This window comes from Wyeomyia smithii, chromosome 1 (assembly GCF_029784165.1).
Source record: "Wyeomyia smithii strain HCP4-BCI-WySm-NY-G18 chromosome 1, ASM2978416v1, whole genome shotgun sequence".
Taxonomy (NCBI): domain Eukaryota; kingdom Metazoa; phylum Arthropoda; class Insecta; order Diptera; family Culicidae; genus Wyeomyia; species Wyeomyia smithii.
This window is the reverse complement of record NC_073694.1, coordinates 146,443,623-146,466,334: the sequence shown is the minus strand read 5'-3', so window position 1 is coordinate 146,466,334 and position 22,712 is coordinate 146,443,623. Positions and strand designations below refer to the sequence as shown.

At 37.5% G+C, this 22,712-nt stretch overlaps 2 protein-coding genes across 6 annotated transcripts in view; one reads left to right on the top strand and one right to left on the bottom strand.

Annotated features, from left to right (window-relative positions):
• The window catches only part of LOC129734082 (remodeling and spacing factor 1-like), a 51,222-nt gene that overhangs the window by 25,907 nt on the left and 2,603 nt on the right, over positions 1-22,712 (bottom strand). The window contains exons 1-3 of one of the 3 annotated variants that reach the window (XM_055695809.1): positions 582-870; positions 480-517; positions 361-415 (exon numbers count right to left, since the gene is read on the bottom strand). The exons of 1 other annotated variant lie outside the window; for it this stretch is intronic. The gene's annotated coding sequence lies outside the window, so the exon portion shown is untranslated. Of the gene's footprint in view, positions 1-360; positions 416-479; positions 871-22,712 lie in introns of those variants that run through there. One more of the 3 variants, XM_055695808.1, reaches the window with a different exon arrangement.
• The window catches only part of LOC129734081 (phosphofurin acidic cluster sorting protein 2), a 70,438-nt gene continuing 54,265 nt past the window's right edge, over positions 6,540-22,712 (top strand). For all 3 annotated transcript variants that reach the window (XM_055695806.1, XM_055695805.1, XM_055695804.1), the window contains exon 1: positions 6,540-7,562. In XM_055695806.1, coding sequence (XP_055551781.1) covers positions 7,453-7,562 — 110 coding nt within the window. In that variant the 5' untranslated portion in view covers positions 6,540-7,452. The remainder of the gene's footprint in view (positions 7,563-22,712) is intronic.

Sequence of the window (22,712 nt, the reverse complement as noted above, 5' to 3'; positions counted from 1 at the left end):
CAGTAGTATTCAATTTCAGTTCCGTGAAGGTGAAAATGATTTTCAGTTTCGATATCATACAAACGACAGTGAACTTTGACTAAGGAATGAATACAAACAAATGTGTTCATCGAAAATCAATTGTTTGATCTGTCTAGAGACCGTTGTCATGTTACAATTTATTTTTGTGTATAGAAGAGATATTTGACGTAAAGGTTGCCTTGATATCAGTCTGTTGGAGTTTCTAGGTGGTGATTTTTTTCAGCACTGCATATGGCACATGGGCCCTTTTCACATGTTCAGCGAGATCTGTTGTAAAACACGTCTATAGGTGAACCCTAAGGGGAGACATCTGGCTTCTTACTCTTCTTACCCACTCACCTCGATGATCCCTCTGTTGTATTTTTCGTAAGTGATGCCATTCACTCGGAAAATACTAGAATGTTTTTAATGATTTTTATCAGCATTATGTACCATTCCTCCTGAGGCGATAGTTTTACCGCCTGAGAGTTACCGGAGAATCTGCATCTTCAATACCCTTAAAATCAAACGTGTCATCCATCAATGATTATGATTCATTCATTGTACCATCTGAATTGTACTCTCTGCACAAGCAACATGCCTCAACAGGTATGTTCCAAACTTAATCCAGAACGAATTCCAAAGTAGAAATAAGTTTACACTACACTCTTTACTTCCGACATTGAGAAGCGGTATGCTGTTCTTATGCTTCACGCAAAACCGTATTCTCTCCCTGCACACTTTTAAATCTTTTGGTAATTGATATAAGTGATGATCCAAGTCGGATCTCTCACCACACCCGTATTTGTACGCTTTGTACTTTATTTTGAATGTTCACTTGAAAATTTATTATAACATGTGACATCATAAAAAAAACTGAGGGAATGTCTTTTCCTATCCCTCGCTGTACATTTGACAGAGTATAACATCGAAGATACGAAAACGTCAAACCTGATACGAAAACGTCAAACCTGATACAAAAACGTCAATGTCTGTCGGATTGTTTTCATTACTTTGCTGTTTCGGTTGGGGCTCGGTTGGGGCTTAGCCCTTGCGCTTCTCAAATAAACACAGTGGATCTGGTTATTATCCAATAAAGTGATGTAATCTGAGTAAAAAACTCTTTATAATTTATATATGAGCTTTACGTTCGAAAATAAAGGAACGACGAGATTTTTATATTTATAGCAAACACAAGCAAGAAAACAGAAAAGAGCAAAAACATCAGATTTGACGTTTCTATGTGGTACTCGATGTTATAACTCATAGCACATTCCCTCGAAAAAAAAAAAATCAAAACAACGAAACAAGTTGTTCAGCAACACTGCCAGCAAGCCTGATGAAAAATTTTAACGTACTCGGGGTTTTCAATTTCAACCAATCAGCGAGTGGTTCTCAAAATGGATGCAAATCTATACCCAGTTGTCTCCCCTTAGGCCTCTGCCATGGTGAACGCGGACGCGAGCGATGGGGCGAGAAACTTGCCGTAGGTAAATAAACAGCTCTCTTTACGGCTGTTCATTTACCTACGGCAAGTTTCTCGCCTTATCGCTCGCGTTCGCGTTCACCATGGCAGAGGCCTTAGGTTTAATCGATTGTCCTCGATATTTAGTGATGTTTATCAATACCTTATCGTTTTGGCAGTAGCAGTTAATTGGGTTGTTTAGTTATATCAGTTTTTTATGTCATCTGAAAGATCTGCATTTTCTAAGTAAAACTTGATTTAAAAATAAATCTATCGTTGTCCTTCGTTTTTTAAATCACGATTTAAAACTGCTCGAAATCGCTACAATGGCAGTTCGCTTATATACCAACTGTCATTGTAGCGATTTAGAGCGAATTTTTATTCTTTATTTAAAAATCGGAGGATAATGATATAAAGATACAAAAATTTAAAAAAAAAACCTCACACTCCTTCATATGATGTTCGCGACTACACCCAACGCAAACGGGGAACATTTTATTACTTTAGGGCAATTTTTTTATTACTTATTGTGTCTTATGACTGCGCATTATACACAAATAGTAATAACCGAAAAGTAACAAAAATTATGACGGGCACACGCTTGTATGTGTTTTGTTTGGAGAACATACAGCCAAGCACCGCAATGCATGTATTAGCAAGACTTCACTCGCTGCATTTGTATTAATGCAACGATCAGATTCATTTTTGCCCCCTTCATCCACACATAATGAGAATCTCACCCGTCAACCTCAAATGTCTAATTAGAAACACTTTCGTTTCGTCCCCCAGTGTTTACATGAAATGGAAATATGTTATACTGTCTGAACAGAGTTGCCGAAGTTGCGAATATTGTTCTGGATGGGCACGAGTTTTGTATTTTCAAACAGGTGCAAATGAGTTTCCATGAACCAATGAGTATGTGTTTTGGATAGCTTGCAAGAAAGCGAATGTTTTTGTTTTTCTCTAACGCAGTTTACAGATCGTGATGTCATTTAAAGACGCATTTCAAGTCTTTGAAACCATTAACGTTTGCATACTCTATGACGGGGAAAATGCTGCTTGGCAGCTCTTGTGATATTCTTTCTCTACTTCGTATGCATACAACGAGCGAACTAATACACGCTCACCGGATGAATTGGAGATTGAAGAAACTTGTAAAATGTGCAACATATGCGACGGTGTGTGATTTTTTTTTACTTGAGATGAAAAGGCAGCAGTTTTTGGCAGAAAAAATCTTGCATGTGGTTGAAACGACCATTATTAGATAGTCGTACTCCCGTACCACGTGCTAAATATATGACAGTATGTGTTGTTACGTGGTCCCCGTGGTTCTGTGGTTAGCGATGTCGGTCGGTTAGCTCTCCCGCACGGTTGTGATATCGGGTTCGATTCCCGATCAGGTCAAGGAACTTTTCGAGCTGGAAATTTTCTCGACTCAGCACTGGGGCACGGTGTATCGTTGTACTTATCCTACAACATGCAAAATGTGCCGAAAACAATATCGATAACGAATTCTCTCAACTAATCTAGCTGATCGAGAGCGCATTAGCCCCCAGGCTAGCGTGCGATATTGTTGTATTATGTGTTGTTACTTGACTGTGGAATAATTTTATTGCCTTTTAAGTAATAGGTTTGTTACCTAAAAGGCAATTTTGCGCTATTGCTTCTAAGGTAATAAGGAAATGTTTTGCGTGTACGAAGCTGCTGATATTTGTTTGATTTTTCGCGGAAGAGAGTAAAGGAAAGAAATATTTTGGCTTTTTTTAGCAGCCTTTGAAATCTTTTTGAGCTTCGTAGTCGCGAATATGAAAATCGGAAATCCGTGAAAAGCTAAACAACCCAATTAAAATATTTGTTTAATTAAATCATTTAAATTCTTGTAAATTAATTAACTCATCTAATAGTGTAATACCGATTGTTCGTCGTTGCGTGTGATTTCTTCAACCCATTATGGACCGGACCTAGATCCTAATTTTTCTCTAACGTGATTTTTACAACACAGGCTTGTATTGTTTTCATCAAGAAAAAAATGGTGAAGAAAAAATTTTCCGACTTTCCACAACCGAGTATTTCACTGTTCGTTTTTCCGAACAGTGGGCTTATGTGTGATAACAAATCAATGAATCCTGAATCATATGATTTCATTGAAATTTATTATTTATGTGGTTCAAGAGCTTCAAAACATTTGGGATGTACATGAACATTACATTTTTTGTAGATGAATATTGTGGGCTTGTGACAATTCCTGCATCTTCTTGACTTTTCATCGTGAGCTCTAGCTGGAAGGTGTTGTCTAAAACTTAAAACCAACGGGAGGGAGAATATATACCACATTTACTTCAGATGCCCGTTGAATAGCTAAAGTTTCTTCATCATCACTCTCTTCCTCCAGCATAGCAAAAACTTCATGCATCGTCAATGCGCGGCGTCGATTCATCTTGATTTCTAAACATGAAGATCGAATTCACTATAGATATACTTCGAGCAAAGTAATCAAAAGACATGAAACTGATACTTACGATAGCTTCAATACAGATTCAGTCCACATAAAACAATAATAATTGACGCACTATAAAATAACCAATCGAAACCAATCCAGCACCAATAGGACCACTGTTCGGAAAAACGAACAGTCATTTTCGATCAAGGGTCACGGGCGTTGTAATGCTCTTAGAGTATTGATAAAAGGTACAAAATAAAGGTCATCCATTAGTAACTAGAATATATCAATATCAATAGCTTCCAATTATTTTTTTCAGTTTTAAAAGTTGTATTGAAAAATCTGTTTTTGAACACATCTGCGCGAAACCCTAGCCACTCTACGGGATGGTTGGGGAGGGGTGTCCCGTACATTTTTTGTAGCCAATATTCCCAGCTATCATACAGAAGACGTAATGTTTTTATCTTATCTCAGTTATTCGTGAAAAATTTCTAAAGTACTGTTCGGAAAACCGAACACCCGGTCCATAATGGGTTAATTTCATTAAACATCAGTAAGGCGACATCCGTAAAGTACGTCACGCATGCAGGGTGAAGAGTGTTTTTTTTGTAAGATTTGGACCACTGCAACCATTGTATTAATCCTTTGTGGTATAGTCTAGGTACTTGTGGCAGACAATTCACTATTGATAGGAGTGATCGTCCTCGTCATATCGCACCCTTCTCCCAATTTGGCACTGCTGAATTTCGTATGAAATGTATTAGGGGCCATCCACATACCACGTGGACAGCTTTGCGGGGGGGGGGGAGGCTAATGTCCACGGCGCATACAATTTTTTTAGAATTTATATGGGCAGTTGTCCACGGAGGGGGAGGAGGGGGGTCAAAATCGTTATAAATCTGTCCACGTTGTATGTGGATGGCCCCTTACCTCATTAGGATTTGCAGACCAGACCTCGAAGTAGGGGGTTGCGGAAATCGTGACGATTTGTGACGTAGGGGGGAGGGGGGATTACGTTGTGTGACGTCACATGAAAAATATTTAAAAATAAAAAATTGACTGGAAAAATGGTTTAGTTTACCTATTTTATATTCACAACCTTTTGGTTAATATTCACCTGTAAGGAAAAAAAGTGACTACACCTCGTACCAAATATTTTGAACACCCCTTGTTTAAATGATGAAATGAAAAATGTGTGCAACTGCTCGAAAAACCAGAAATATTTGCTTGAAATCTGAAAAAAAAATCGCTCGCGTTGACAAAAGTCTGTAAAAATCCTCACACAATTTGATAAAAATAAAAACTCTGACAAAAAACTGCAGTAACTATGAAAAACTTGCAAAATAATAAAAATCTGCACACGGACTCCAAAAATCTGCGTTTGGTAGACAAATCTGCACATCTGGTATCACTGAAGTTGGTTTACTTACTCCGACATTTTTTTCAGGTGCCTGACAATGAGTAGAAAAAACCATTTTGCAGGATATGTCAGAGCTTAATTTATGAATGAAATTTTAAAAGAAAACCCCAAACCACCCACATAACGCTCGTTGAAACAACATCAACATTATAATTCGGGCGATTAGAAAGTTTAGAGCAAAATTACCTATCAAAACTCAAACTCAAACATACTGGTGCATTCTGCGTTGCGGAGATGGTTCGCCTAGCCGTGGGTTAATGTACAGCTCTTCTTAGCGCCACCCACGGCGAAACGAACCATCTCCGCAGCGCAGGACGCGTCAGTATGTTTTTGGCCTAAAGCCTGTAGTACACTCTTTGACCGAGCGTCAAATATTTGTCACTTTTTGACAGATAAAGATGGTCAAAGATAATTATTTGTCACTCTCCAATTTTAACATGGGGCAAACACGGGCAAACAACAGCCATGATGTCAAATAAATTTGACCATTATGTCAGAAGGTCAAAAATTTGACCATTAGACAAAGAGTGTACTACAGGCTTAAGGATTCACACCTCCAACATTTTTACAAAATTTTGCGATGCAATTGGGTTGTTTAATTTTGTTGTGTAATTTTCTGAGCAAAACGTGATTAAAAAAAAATCATTGTCCTTCGATTTTTAAATGAAAAATAAAAAATCGCTTTAAATCGCTACAATGACAGTTGGTATATGGGCGAACTCTCATTGTTGCGATTTCGAGAAGTTTTGACTCGTGATTTAAAAATCGAAGAACAACGATAGAAAATTGTTGAAAATCTTGTTCAGCTTAGAAAATGCAGTTCTTTCAGATGGTACAAAAAGCTGATATAGCTGAACAACCCAATTCATTATTCCTCAGGATTTCATTGTTAACAATGGGGAAAGCAAGTCGAATGAAAAAATCAATCAACATTGCCCTTTGTGATTGGATCTCCCTCTCTCCCTCTAAATATCTCGTAGTCTTGACAGAGACCTGGATTTTCCTTTTCCTATTTTGTCGGAGTTATCTATTTGCGTTGCTGATGTTTTCCTGCGGTTAGATGTGAGAAAAAAAGAGAGCGATATAGTTTTACTTTTATTTTCATACTCTTTTTGACAATTCTTAAAGGCAATTTGTGCAAGTGTAAGCAGGCTTCCAAATCTCTCTGCCGTCAAAGCATATCCACCGCTAACACGACTGACAGTTCCTCGTTCATTCATTCATAAGTAGACAAATTTTCTTTGTGTACGGATGTGTTTTTTCGACGGGGAGCGCCCAAACTGTGATTGGAATCTTTTTGCAAACCAATTTTTGTGTGCGGTTCAAAGGCATTAAAAAAGCGTTTTCTGTACAATGTTTTGCTTCGATTAAAAGTTAAAGCAATGATTCAATGTTCAGTGCTGTTTGTGTGCTAAAGATTGTGAGTTTTGAAGCAGTTTGATATTTTTCATTGCTTGTGGGCAAAGATATATGGGTGACAAACAAGAAGAAGCTGGCCTCTGTCATCGAAATGCACCGTAGTAGTGAAAATGAAGTTTGATCAAAAAGTCTGGAAAAAAGAGAAAATATTGGTTCGAGGTGTATCTTAAGTTATGGTGATAAGAGCGTATATGTGGCTTGAAGTTGAATCGAATTACGGTTGAAAAAAGCAAAAGTAGAAAAATGGTGTAATAGGAGAGAGTGAAAATAAATTGCGCCACAGTTAGCTTTTGATTATATATGGTATACATACTTTGATTGAAAAAAAAAAAATTGAAGTTTGGAGATCACGAAGAATTACCATTCGCTTCGGAACTGTGTTATTTGTTTTTGCAAAATGCTGAAATGTTGTAGTTCACGCCCATAAAGTCTCATTCTTGTGTTGAATCGATTCAACCGGAAAGTGGAATCTGCTGGGAGTAACTGGGCAACCCGGCCAAAGCCGCAGTTTACAGCGAAAATACAATACAAGAGCAGTATATGCTCGTTGCCATAGTGCTCGGGCTCCATCGTTCGTCGGCTACCGTGTGATTGTGCAGTGCTAATATTTGAATAGGAAACGGGCAGGATATAACTATATACCTACACCGACAGGCACATTTTCTTTATCGCTAAACCGAGGAGAAGCTCGCGGAACCGGCTTGCAAAATGACCGACAAAGTGACCAAATTTGAAAAGATGGCAATGACTAAGCCAGTTCCAATGAAATTGTTTGCTGCTTGGGAAGTGGATCGCACACCGTCAAACTGCATTCCAAGGTGAGCACTACAGCTGTGCCATGCATAGAATTGATATTCGGGGAAACTTGAGGGCACAATTTATAGTTTGTGGCCTTGTGGGTGAAACGGTTTATTAACCGTTTTGTGTCAATATATTTCAGCAAAAGATTCGAAAATAGACTTAAGGTTTAACATATTGTCTAACCGGTTTTCAGTTTGCAGAAAAATCAAGCAGGCGATATTTTTACCGAAAAATAGACACGAGTATGATTACCGGCATTAGTGCTTGACTTTTAAGTAAACTAATGATCTTTTAGAGCTATATTTACTCATGTTCTCGAGAAAACAAAATTATAAATAGCAAAAGTGTATATGATCTGCGTGGTTGAAGTTTCTATATCCCAAAAAGTTAATCGGTATAGAAAATATTCAATTCTTGTGCTTTATTCTCTCAAAACTTAAAATAATTAGCAGGCAGCCGAAATATTTTTATTTAACGTACTTTCAACGCTCTTTCAATTTCGAAAGCATATTTTTTTAATCACAGTATGACTCTGTGAATTATTGTGAAGATCGGAGTAAACCATGAACGCGAACGGACGGGTTTTTTTTCTGTCAGTTGGGATATTAAAAAAATTTTCGAAAAAAAGTGGTATAAATTCCATTTTCATTGGCGGATTGTTTAGTTTGTTCCTGACCTACAGGAAACGTTGTTGTGGTTAATCAAGATCATAAAATAAAGAAACAAAGTTTGGTGCGGTCATTTTTGTTTCTCTGGTCAGTGATGATTCCTGGGAGTAGCGAGCAACGCGTTTCTAATCGCTAAGTTTCCTGAATTATTGCGAGTGAAAACAGTGAAATAAACATGAAAAATTGGTGTTAAATACGATAATTGGCCCTGATTATTCTCGAATGTGCATTTTGTGGAGAAAAAAATGGCTTCGCTGGCGTTTGCCCGGCGTGAAAAGAAACGGGAAAATAACTGTCAGAAGAGAACAGAGCTCACAGGATACAGACAAAGCAGAAAAAATCTTTTGCCGGATTATTGTTATCATAGAATTTCCTTAATGCATATTTCTGTTAATAAGCTAAGTATATTTTTTCTCTAGTACTTAAAAATCAGTTCAAAGTTTCATTCGCGATGGACGCTTTTGTGTACAAATCTGATGTTATCGATGTTGTTTTTTTTCGTTCGATTGCTTGATTTAATTGTTCGATAGTATGTGTGTTGGCGCTATTCGAGTGGTTTTCGGTGAATAAGAAATAATACGTTGGCTGCTTGTTTCCATGTCTCTGGTACGTGGTTTTTTCGAGTCGGCAGAGAATCTAGTACATGAATAATTCTTCCTCTCCGTACCACGAGGGGGCTAAAAACGTAGCAACAAATTTTTTTTTTTGTTCTTATTTGGTGTAGATCAGTAACCCGGGGTTGCCTGCTATGCAGATTGATTAATAAAACACTACGATCTTAAATTCAATCTGATGATTTTTGTTGGGGTCGTTTTATGATTAGTTTGGCTTTTGAAAAATGAGCTATGAATGCATGACACTCTTACAGAACAAAATAGGCAGTTTTACAATATAGTTTAAAAAGAGTTTGAAAATTTAATATCACTCTTGACAAGTATTCGATCTTATCACCTACCATGCCCTAACTGGTCAGTTACGGACATTTCACTTAGTTCTATGCTTTTGTTTTGTGACTTTCCTAGCTTTTGGACAATTGTAATACACATAAACAATTTTATTTAATTATACTGTAACCGTTTTGATCGGGCTGACGATAGTCCAGAAAAAAAGAAAGCAGTGCTCTAACTCTTATGCCTGGAGTGTGAGAGCCCGTGTTCGGTGGGACGTTCAGCCGATATTCGCGGTGAGCATAAAAATATTCACCGTGAATGTTGGCTTCATTTGCTTGATTAGTTTTCCAGTCATGCGGAAGTTTGTGTTTCTTTTGTATGGGAGTTCCCCTTTCCAGAGTAGGAAGCGGTGTCGAACTACCATAGGAATCTTGTTTGCTTCCATAGACCACCTAACGCCAAACTTCCAATTGCTTGATTAGTTCCTATGCAGAAATTTGTGTTTCGTTTGTATGGGAACCCCCTTTTTCAGAGCAGGGAGGAGTGTCAGACTACCATAGGAATATTTCTTGCTTCGTTATACATTCACATGCCGGATTTGGTTCCATTGGTTCTCGAGTTATGTAGAAATTTGTGTTTCATTTGTATGGTAGTCGTGCCTTCCAGAAGAGGAAGAAATTTCAAACTATCATAAAAGCCTTTCCCGGCTCCAGAAACCCCTGCATACCAATTTTCACGCCGATCGGTTTAGTCGTTTCCAAGTCTGTAGACTCAGGATCAGACAGACAGAACCCCATTTTTATATGTATAGATTACTTTCCATTAATTTAAAACTATTTTTGACAATGAGAATGGGTTATGTTTCCTTTTAATTCTACTACCAAGTAGTAGAATTGAATGGAAACATAACATATTCTCAATATTCAATTCCATTCTATTCAGACGCTCAAGGAGAAGTTTATCTGTTTTTGACAATCTCTGTAAGTAAGTCCTGATTCTCTTCTGGAGAAATTCCTTGTTTAAAACAGCACTTCTTTTGATCATTTTTGGTTATAACTAATCGATCAAACTTTGTTTGTATCTTAGGCGTTTTTTTTTTGCTGTTTACTAATCCATATTTCTTTCAGAGAGCGAGTAATGGTGCTATAACCATAAGCTAAAAAGGCTAGGACTACAGTTAGTACTCAAGTTCCAACCGTAACAGTTGAAGCGAGTAAAGGCGCTATATCCTTGGTTTCGAAACCCGAACATAAGGAGGAAATACCTATGTTCCATCCCAGGAGATTGGTCAACAAAGGAGTGTACTTTCTTAGCTTTATCACTCCCAACGAATGAGGTATATTACTTCTTACATACGGATCGGTTGGTACGGATTGTCCCCGATCTTAGATTATATTGTATTATATTGCGCTACACAGCAGGCCTGGCCGTTGACAAGAAAAATGTATAGAAATCATTTTTTTAAATGGTGGATATCATTTTCCAGGATCCTTTCAAGTACTGGCTGTGTTAGTGTAGACTAGACTAGACTAGACAGTATGACTCTGTGAATTATTGTGAATTGTAACCTTTTGTAACTCTAGAAAATAAAAATGAGAAACGATGCACACTTTGCGACCAGAAATTGAATGAGTCTCTCCAGGTTCTATCTTCAACAACCAAATGGCGAGTTAGCAAAACAAAATAAACTCTTTTTCTGGTCTAATTAATTTCTAAAAAAAAACAAACAATTTTAAAATATAAAAATCTTACACACACGATTGCTTTGAATTCAGATTATGTTTGTATAATGTATTAGGGATTTTCGGCTCATCAGTTAGCAAGCATTGGGAAAACGAAAGTGTCGCTACTTCTTCTCCAACGTTTCGACAATTTATTTTGTCTTTATCAAGGAGTCTGTAATATAGTGTACGTACAAAGGTGTGGTTTTTTCTTCAAGTTATAATTATTTCGTTACTTACATTGACTCTACGTTTTGTTGTCATGTTATTGTCTATGTTTAAATTGAAAAAAAAAAGTCACTGTTGTTGCAGATATGGTTCTTAGTTTCACTGAAAAACTGTTCTATTCGTTCGCGTAGGATTTTACATGTTATACTAATTTGCACGTCTTTTTGAAAAATTGGATTAATTGGATTAGATTACGCTGTTCGGTTTTTGTCGTGTACGTATAAAAATAATATGAAAAAAAAATGAGATTGTGCCATACAAACCCATTGTTTGTCAGCCATTACATGGCTAACACAACACCAATCTTTCTTGGTTTCCTCGTATACCTAACCAAGAAAGACTAATCTTCTGACCCGGGAGATATGACTGACAAGTCACAGGTTGGATGGCTTAATCTCACCCCCACTGGCAAAATCTAACCTCGACTGACGGTACTAACAATTATAGTTCCTGCATTCCCCCTTTTAAAAAAATACTGTTGCATTTAAAAAATTTCTCCACCTGTGGAAAATACTGAGAGCCGTTCGCAAGTGGTCATCTGACATGGAAACCTATAGATGCGGAAGCGGTTGGAAGTTGAATCCTGTAAACTTTTCTAATTTGCCGAGAATCAACATGACTAGGTTTTCTTGGTTTAACGATGGAGAGTTAGAGAACGAATTCCATGCCTTTCAAGTAAAATTGCTCCAGTACGAAATCACTGTTGCAGAAAACTGGAGACAAAACCGCATGTTTGAAAATAATTGGCGGTTTGCATGCATTTGCACCACTTTGAAGTCTTGTTTGCAATATCCTCACCATGCCTCATTCCTCTACAACCGTAGAGTCGGTATCATCCCGATATAACAACACAAAGGCAAAATTTCGAAAAAGACTCAGCAATATAACTAAGAATGCAATCTTGCAATTTAAAAGTTTGATTGAGCTGAGCGGTGAAAGTTCAAATCGATATAGACTTTGTCAATGCACTGAATAGTAAGATCAAGTAGCTACAGATTTGTTACCTCGGATTACGACTATTATATTGATCGACCCACCGGTTACCCTGCAGTATTTCTACAACCTCCTTCTCATTCCATATGCAAGGGCCTGCTGAACTATGGTTGGCATTATTTCCATCAATTGAAAGCACGTTACTTAACAATCCACCAGCAGCAAATGTACATACACAATTCCGCTTCACATCAATCGACGCGATCGCAATGATGATGTGAAAAGCGGATTGTTCAACCTTCACATACACACCCATCCGGAAGCCCGAATAATCACCGGCTCTTCAAAACTAGTTCGTTGACCACTCAATGCGAGTGATGCTGCCCCTGGGTGGAGTTTGCCCCTGTGTGTGGGGCACTAGCGTACAACAGCATTCGAAACAGCAGCAGCAACATAAGCTTCAGCGTACAGCGCGCATCGGTAATTATGGGGAGGATGTAGAAATGGATCACAACTGGCCTATAGTTCCGTGAACCGTGGCTAAATTAGACATGCACGACAGCAGCTGTTATGGACGTTACAAGTGTATGGACGATGAAAGGTATGCAGGAGTAGAGCCAGAGAGCGCTTGACAACGAGTTTCGTTGCTCCCATCTCGTGATTGAAGGTTTTTGCAGATGCACTCTTTTCGAAGGACAAACGTTCATGGCTGATTTGAGCGAGCGCTCACGCGATAATGGTGGGTAATCCCTTGACTAACAGTCACCTAATGTCGTTTGGGAATAAATTTTCAAAATGATTTCATTATTATTTAACATGCAATGGTTTTTGTTCTATCACATCACTTTCCTCATAGATAATGCCTACTGATATAACAGTAAACCGTGTGAATCATTCATTGTCTGACAATCAGTCATCTATTTTTTTTAACGATTAGTCCATGACTTAAACCATTGCGTCGCGTAATGTATTGCCGAAAAATTCCTAGGGACGGTGTGTCTTCGTTCCGCTGGTGCAGCAAGAATTCAAACAAATCGTGAAATGTATTTCAAAAGTAATAAATTAAATTCTTTTCTCGCTTGCTTTGCCGTTTGATCAGTGCTGCTGGTGCTGCTGCAACTGGTGCGAAGCAACCGAAGCAACTGAAGTGTGGGTGTGTGTGGTGGCGATATGGTGTGAGCAACTTTCCTGGAGGTAATGAAAAGAAACTACCCAAGTAACACACAAAACATGTTAGAAAATAAGTAACAACGAAAGTAGTCATATAAGTGTACTACAAGCGCAATTGAAAACTTGTGTCATTATATTGTTTTCGAAGTTGTTTTTCATCAGTAATACAACCGCATTTCGAAAACAAGCTCGTTTTTTCTGGTTTTGGAGATGTTTTCAATAACATGAGTTCAAGAATGACAATCACTATCACTTGGTCTTTTCGTAAGACATTACACAATCTAATAACAACACTACGTACCTGTAAAATGCTTTTCCTTAGTACAGTAGTCGTAGCATTTAACACCTAACTTAAAATTACTTGATCAAATTATTATTGAAATTATATGAACGATTTCTATATTTATTCGGAGCGGTTTTGACGCGCCATCAAAAGATAAACAAAACCCTTGCAGTGTAGCCAATATCACTTTAGATTTTTGTTATTGTATATCTAACAACGTTTTCTAGTTTTGTTAGATTTTATATTCAGATAACGTTGAAACTATGCGAAAACAATTTCAATATTCAAGCGAAAGAAACAACTCTTTTTGAATGGTTGAATATTATTTCTTGTCATCATTTTATAATCAATTAAAACTGCCACTGAAAAAAGAAATTGCCGATCTAGTTGCACTGCGCAGACATTACACATTTGCGCATGCGCTGGTTAACAGTTGTCATAGCAACAGATTTGCGCATTGCCGTATTAGTACTCGAGATTTATTTTGCCACTTAATTATATCAAGTTGGCTTGCTTTCATGCAGTTATCGGTACTTGTTCTACTAGCCTTCATGTTTTGCGCTTTCTGGTGATATTGATGTCATGAAATAGGTAACGTCAACTATTCAATACCAACGTGTGTTACTTGGGTAAAGATGCCCCGCTAGTCGGCGTAAGTTTCGCCCTGGAACTGAACTTCGTTTCCTTGGTAACTTTGTTATGACTGTGGAAGTGTGTGGCGATAAACTATATAAGTTCTATATTTATAATATACCTATTTAACTTTGCCGGTTCGGTGAAAAGCAAAAGAAGCCAACAAACCCCTTTCTCGAATTGTTGAGTTTTTAAATTAATCATGAACTCTGCGTTATTATTTGTTGATTAGTGACAGAATATGGCATCTGCTATGAATACGGTACGTTCGAAATAAAATATGATTAACACAGTGGCGAATGGGAATGCTGAGTCAAGTTGAAGAATGTGACGCAAAGACTGTGAAAGGGCATGGCGATGAAAATTTATCGTTTCTTCGTTTGTCTGCTGTAACCCTAGTGACAATATTCTCGTTGTCTTTGGTATTTTTTTCTGATCGTCTAACTTAAACAAACAGGTTAAGTGAGTTCAAGTGAGATTATGATGTGTGATTCAAGTTCTTAGAACCGTGGGTGTTGTTTGCACGTTCAATGACTTTTGATCTAAGTATATCGCACATGATGAGTTATGATTCCATGTGAATATATCGTGTATCTCATTAGTTATTGTCTATTTAAATATAAATATATATTACACATTTTCTAAATTGTTCAGATATATCTGAGTGAAGGCTGTGCTCAACAGAGATCGTCTACTCAACAAAATCTTTAGAATGCATCTTTTATTTAATTTGAAGCAGTTTACTGCTTGGCGCTTGGTGAAATCTGAAACCTATTTTTTAGAGCAAAGTAAAACAATTTTACCTTCATCAAATTGGCTTGTTTTGTTGTTGTATTGCAGTTACTAGCTATCGATTCAGATATGATAATCTATTTTTCTTCTCAGTGTTTTACCATTAGTTCAGGATTTTCCTCAAAAATGAATATATCAAATTCAGTAAAATATAAAAGATGCTGAAGTAGAAATTTGAAATCTTATGCCTACTGTCGTTTTAAAAAAATACATAGGTGATCTGCCGATCAACTAGGAAAAATATTTAATTGGTATTTACGACAAGGGAAATTCCCAGCTCTTTGGAAAAACTCGCATATTTCTCCGATACATAAAAGAAGAAAGAGTCAAGATATTTGTAACTATCGAGGTATAACATCACTAAGCGCCTGCTCGAAATTATTTGAAATGATTCTGCTGTTTACACAAAAAGCATCATCTCTAGTGATCAACACGGTTTTTATCCTGGTCGTTCTGTGACAACTACCTTGCTTTGTTTCACCTCGGACTGTATCGCTAATATTGAAAACGGGAAGCAGGTGGATGCTGTATACCCAGACTTGAAAGCTGCATTTGATAAAATTGACTCAGTCCACATCGACTCCACAAACTCGCTAGAATGGGTGTCTCAGCCGACCTGGTTAAACGGTTGCAATCGTACCTAAGTAATAAAAGCCTAAGTGTCAAACTTCAATCCTACACATCCCGACGATTTACAAACGCCTCTTGCGTTCCTCAAGGGAGTAATCCTGGACCGCTTATTCTCGCTTCGTTTATGAATGATATCGCAGCCCGTCTTGGAAGAGGATGTAAGCTGTTCTATGCTGACGATTTATAGATTTTTATGGTCATTGACAGATTTTCCGACCGCAAAAGCTGCAAAAACAGTTAAAAATTTTTGAGGGTTGATTTCAAAAAAATCTATTAATTAGTGTCCAGAAATGTGCCGTGATTTCATTTCATCGATGTAGTAATCCCGTAAAAACTACTTATTCAATCGGACGTACATTTCTAGCTCGTGTCAATGAAATTAATGACCTTGGGATACTATTTAATGATAAATTGACTTTTTGGCTGCATCGAGCCAATATTATTGACCGTGCAAGTCATCAGCTAGGATATCTTATGAAGGTGTTTAAAGGTTTCACTAATGTTCATTGCCTGATATCGTTATATTCGACGTTACACAGTGGTTCGAATTGTATGGCAAGGGCGGTCATAAATCATTTTTGTACAGTATTGCTCATGAAAACTACTGAAATCGATAGAATTAGGTGTTTTTCGATTATAACAAACTTTTCTGGAATACCCATCATCCAACTTGTTGACAATGCATTATGCATGCATAATAGGGTTCCAATCGAATATAGGGAAAAGTTTGACCGTTGAATTTTAAAATACGGCAGCTTTCAAAAGTTTTGCCTTCCGCAAAAAGTCCTTATGCAAAATTCAAGCACAATCTGGTTTCGTTAAGTGAACCCTCAAAGCGATCAAACTTTATTTTTCTTCTTGTACGTTATTCTTTTGGAAAAACTTCAAACAAATTTGATATTTTCTCAGGAACCTCCCGTATTCCAACACCAAATATCAAAACTCGAATATAGACAAATGTTTAAGAACAAATTTGTAAATTTGAGCTGAATGTACCATAACCCTTCTAAGAAACTATGTAAAAACTATTAAATTCAAACGAAAAAGTAGCCATCTTTAGTCGCTTGCCATCTACTAAGATGCAAATACTTGCAGCTGGAACCTTTAGCAAATCTTTTCTAAGTCCTAAATCTTTCAATTGGTGGTAATTTGGTGACAGTATCTCGCGCGGAACACATTTAAAAGTTTACATGAATTCAAATATGAGTGGAGCTCTCTGACTTTATTACTACTCTTACGATTAATTATAATTTCAGTTTAGCACATACCTATCCAAACAACACCGCAATAGTAAAACATACCTGTTTTATGAAGGCTTATTAAGAAAATTAGCAAATGAAGCAATTGAATTTGTTCTCCAACGGATATGTACACAATGTAAAAAAACACGTCTGCTCGAACTGATTTTGCAATTGCCGAACACCTTCACTTATTTCGTGCTCAAAAGTAAACTGTTCATAAAATAGGCCAAGGAAAACAGCTTTCCTTCATTCTCAGGTTCATAACTGATCCATTGAATCAATAATAACCAAAAAAAAACTTTTTTTTGTATTTTTGCCCTATGGGCGAACCACTGTGTGTTAGTAAGATCGATTGTAGAGTCGTCAGCTGTAGTGTGGGCGCCATACCAGACAACTTGGATTGATAGGATTGAGAGGCTGCAAAAGCGTTTCGTCCGTTTCGCACTTCGTAGACTTCCTAGGACAGACAGGCTGAATCTTCCTCCTTATGAACACCGTTGTAATCTATTAGGAATTGCTTCTCTGGAACGTAGAAAAAAATTCAGGCTGCTGCTAAAGTTATTCTTTGTGAAATCGGCTGCTCGGCTCTTCTAAGCAAGTTTTCTCTGAATGCTTCTGGTCGAATTCAACACAGACCGCTGCACAGTGGGGCGACTCCATACAAAGGCTGGCCAAGCAAAAAAAGTGTCGATAAATGCGACAAAAACTTGGTATTTACATAATTTTGGGGCGCTGAACACGAATTTGGCATCCATTTTTTGTTTGGGGCCGTCCATAAAGCACGAAAGCCAATTTTAATATTTTTTGGCCCTTTTTTCCTTTTTTATAGAATTATATGATCTTTGACCTCAAGTAGTGCCACCGGGCGTCCTTCCCATTGAAAAAAAAAAAACGTAATTTATGGACGACCCCTCGAACTAAATAAATTTTGCCTAAATATATATATTTTTTTAATAAACTAAAACAACATAATTAATACAAACTAATTACAAATTGAAAAAATCATCAACAGCATCATCATCTTCCGCTGTGATCGCTTAAATCTCGTGTTGAATTGTTTCCAGAAAATTTGAAGTTCATCATACTTATCAGCAGGAAAAATGTCTTTCGCTGCAATTTTTATTTCTTCTAGTAATTTTCGATATTTCATTGTTTCATTTATATGTTATCTTCCTAATCCGGTTTCTATGGTTGAAAGAGGACATTAAAATACATGTATAACACCATGAATTGACAACTTACTAGACATTGAATTAGGCGGTGCCGCTGAAGTTGAAGACTCCATAATAAAATTCAATGAATTTATGAATTTGAAAACTAAGACACTGAAATGACACAACGTTCTAAATGAATACGAAAAGATGCGGAGGGCGACGACTGTTCTTTGTTTGCACGGGCTATTGTTGGCCGGAGTTTGATGGTATGAATTTGCTGCTAATATTTGACACTTCAATCAGTTTAACGAATTTCATGATCATAAATGGAAAAGGGCTGAATGTTTTTAGTATTGTTTTAAATTTGCAGAAAGTGATAAAGTTTGAGATAATTAAAATTTCAGATTTGTTTACTGTTTTCTTGTTTAACACTTATTTTATAACTTTTCATTGATAAATTTTGTGATTTTTGCCCAAATTTATATTTTATCCTTACAGATTGAGTACGATATCATAAATTTTCATTAATGGGGTATCATGGTTATGATTAAAATTATTACTGGATGAAATTTCACTTCAAAAATAAAAACTAAAAAAATCTACTATCGCTTTTTTCACTAAAGTGACAATTTACGCAGTTTTGCGCAGCAGCGGACAGTATGCATTTGAAAGCTTACGTTTTTACCTAAATTTTGAATGTAGTCACATCCGTGGCAAACTGCGGCAACTAAACTTTTTAGCTACTTTTCTACAAAAAATCACGTTTTTTTTTAATTTTTTCTAGTGTCAGGCCTACTATGACCAAATTTTACAATATCTAATGAAAAGGGTTTGTTTTGCACAATATTTACAACAACTTTTCCTTTGACGTCAAAAAAATTCAAACTATCATTGAAGCTACAGAGCGTTTCAAAGTAATGTACTTTTTATCAAGAAAAAGACAAACACCGTCAGTTCGCCAAGCTTTGAAAAGTCATAAAAAATTCAGATTTTATGATATTGCGCCCAAATTTTGGATTTAGACACTTGAATGTTATAGCAATAAAGGAAAAATATTATGAAACAGCTAACGAAAAAAAATTTTTTTGGCTGATGGCCAGCGATTCCCCACTGTGCGCTGGATAAAATATTTTAACGCCTTTCTATCGCCATGTTTTTGGATATTTTGAACCAACATCCAGAATAATCCTTACCTTCAACAAAACTAGTCAACTGTTCGATTTTGGATGTACCTCGAACATTTATAAAAAATTGTTATCAGCTAGACTTTTCTAACATCTGTTAACTTTGGGTAACTTAATTTTTTATTTCAATTAATACACAGTGCAACAAAAATTGACTTTTTTCTGCCTTCGTTTCTATATATAATTTTTTGTGTATTTCGATGCAAAACCTTATTTCTCTGAGTTTCACCATATTTCAACTTGAGGAGCAACAATGGTGCCATTTTGAATTTTTGAGAAATCGGAAATTTTTGATGTTTTTTCGCCGCCATTTTGTTTTTAAGACAAATACCAAAATTCTAAGAGTTTATTCACATATTAGCATTTTCCTACCCACCTTTAAAAAAACAGATCTTAAATCGGACAAAAACTGAGCTGAAAACGGTGATTCTACGAAAACGGTTTTGGCTTGGTTTCAGTATATTTCACAAAGCAAAATAATATCGAGTATGTCTGAGCATTAATGATAATATCTGTAAGTGGTAGTTAAATTATGTCTTATATTGAGTAAAAAAGTCTCAGGAATCGATTGATAAGTGTCTGATCCACGTAAAATATCAGCAACATATCAATTTTGCCCCAATTCCCCTACGATATTAAAATAGGTTTATCTCGACGTTAGATTAGCTTATTTGAAATCTGTTTAATGTAATAACAAGAGTGTAAGCGATACTCAAAGACATAACAACAGTTTGTGTTTACATGATCCCCCCTTTTGCGGGGAGGGGGTTGCATCGCGTCTTCGATTAAGTCAAATGCGACCCCTTCCCTGTAAAAAGGAGGTGAAGACAAAGACAACCAGAAGTCGCATAAGATTGCACGGATTACCTCGTATAAAGTTCCAGGGTGCATCAATATCGTATAGCTGTATCAACAACGTATGTGTTTCATCGCATATGGTGTTGTTTTGCGAACTTCTTGCGATGAGTGTAACATACTCGCATAGCAATACAGATAAACTCATATCGTGCCTGTTCAAACTCGTAGTAATTCCACAAAGTGATGATTATACGTTTGAAGCAAAAGTCTCCCATATCACATCGTATTGCATATAAATTTAGTCGCAAAAGGCATAATTTTGCAACATCGTTAATGACTAAATCCTTGATAACAAGCGCAGACAACTCCGAAATAACTAAAAATCGCATAAGATTGCATGGATTACCTCGTATAAAGTTCTATGATACATCACCATCGTATAGCTGTATGAGCGACGCAAGTGTTTCATCGCATATTGTGTTGTTTTGCGAACTTCTTGCGATATGTATAACATACTCGCATAGCAATACAGATAAACTCATATCATGTCCCTTCAAACACTGATTAATTTCACAAAGTGATGATTTTACGTGAAAATCAAAAGTCTGACTTACACACAAAATGAGTCGCAAGTAACACCGTGAACGACTGAATTTATGATAACGAGATGCCGCAAATGTTTGCACAGCTTACATCGCACAAAGTACTACGATAGATCATTACCTTATATGACTAATTTCATCGCATATAACGTTGTTTTGCGGAATTCTTGCGATAAATAGGTAATAAATCCGGATTAAAACACCAACTTCCCCAATCCAAACTCGCAGTTAATTTACACATTGACGACTATGCGTGAAAATCGAAAACCATCCACATTACTACGTCGTATTACATATAAATGTAGTCGCTACACGGAGTTGCTTCTTCTCAAAAACATGAACCACGGAAAACATCTACGAACAACTTGGATCAATTATGCACTACTTTGTTTCATATCTTTGTTGAAAACTTACTTTTAATTGTTGTTGAAAACGGCAAAATCATTTAATTTTGTTTAAACAATTGACTCAGCTCATCGAGCGGCCATGACAGTTCAATCGAAATATAAACAACGAACATTACCGCATAAATTTACAAACTAACTCGCAATACGGAATCTAATTAGATTCATGCTTCACGATGTCTCTTGGTAGTTCATGCGATGAAATTAGAAAGCTATTACCAAAACTTGGAGATTATCGACAGCGAGACCACGGAGGAGTGGAATGAATGCTGCTTGACAATCTAAGAGTTCAAGGTTCGAGTCCGGATGGATATCCAAATATTACAGCGTTGTGCCCACAGGAAAAGAATGTTGGGAATTAAAGACTTTCATTTGTAATATGAATAGCAAGGGATAAATAATATATAATAATTGCTACTGTTCGCTGTTTTTTTTTTATTAAAAGGAATGATTTTGGTCGCATGTTCTAATAAACTGACACGTAGGAATACATAGTGAACATCGCATAGATATCTGAAATAATTCGCTAATGTTGACTTATGAAGTCGCTTACTTACTTTACTTTACTTTTACTTTTAAGGCGACAGACCGATTATCGATCCAGTGCCGAATCCAGAATACGTCGCCATGTCCCTCGGTCTTGGGCTGCTATCCTCTAATCGCCCCTAACACCGATTTCGCTTGCATCCTCGTCGACAGCACACATCCAACGAGTGCGGGGTCTACCCCGAAGTCGACGACCTCTATCGGGATTCCTGCTAAATATAGCCTTCGCTTGATGCTCATCCGGCATTCTCGCTACAGCCCACAGCCCACTGAAGCCTGCCGTGTTTTATCCGCTTGACTATATCCACCGATTTGTATGCCTGGTACACTTCATGGTTCATGCGTCTGCGCCAAACACCATTTTCTAGTTTGCCGCCAAGGATTGAACGCAAAATCCTACGCTCAAAAACACCAAGAGCTCGCCGATCAGCCTTTTTCAGCGTCCATGATTCATGGCCGTAGAGAGCCACCGGAAGAATCAGTGTTTCATAGAGTGCAAGTTTAGTATGGATTTGCAGACTGCGGGACCTGAGCTGGTTACGTAATCCGTAAAAGGCCCTGTTTGCGGCTGCTATCCGCCTCTTTATCTCACGGCCAACCTCGTTGTCACATGTCACTAATGTTCCCAGGTAAATAAATTCGTCGACTACTTCAAATGTTTCCCCATCTAGCACCACCGCAGCACCAACTTCCGACGGTACTCGCCAACAAAGGTCTCCTGCAACGGCCTCAGTCTGTGGAACAGGATGCGGGAGAGAATTTTGTACACGGTATTGAGGAGAGTTATGACCCGATAATTGCTACAGTCCAGGCAATGACCTTCTTTGTAGATCGGGCATATGAGACCCTCCAACCAGTCCGAGGGCAATTCTTCATCAGATCACACTCTCAGCATAATCCGATGGATGGCACGATACAGCTGTTCGCTCCCGACTTTGAAGAGTTCGGCGGGAATGCCGTCCTTCCCGGCTGCCTTGCAGTTTCTCAGCTCTTTCACTGCTTTCTTCACCTCATCCATGGATGGTGGATCCACAGCTTGACCATCATTCTCAATAGTTATCCTGCTCCTTTCGACTCCACTGTTTCCCTCACCGTTCAACAGCACACTGACGTGTTCCTTCCAACGGACACTCATTGTATGTCTTTTCCAGGAGCTCATAGAACTCCGCCTTTTCGTCATCGAGTTTCTCGTTGGTTGTTGCGTACACATTTATTAGGCTGTAGTTGAAGAATAAGGGCAAATTCTCAACACGCATATACGGTCACTGATCGGCCTCCATCTAATGACAC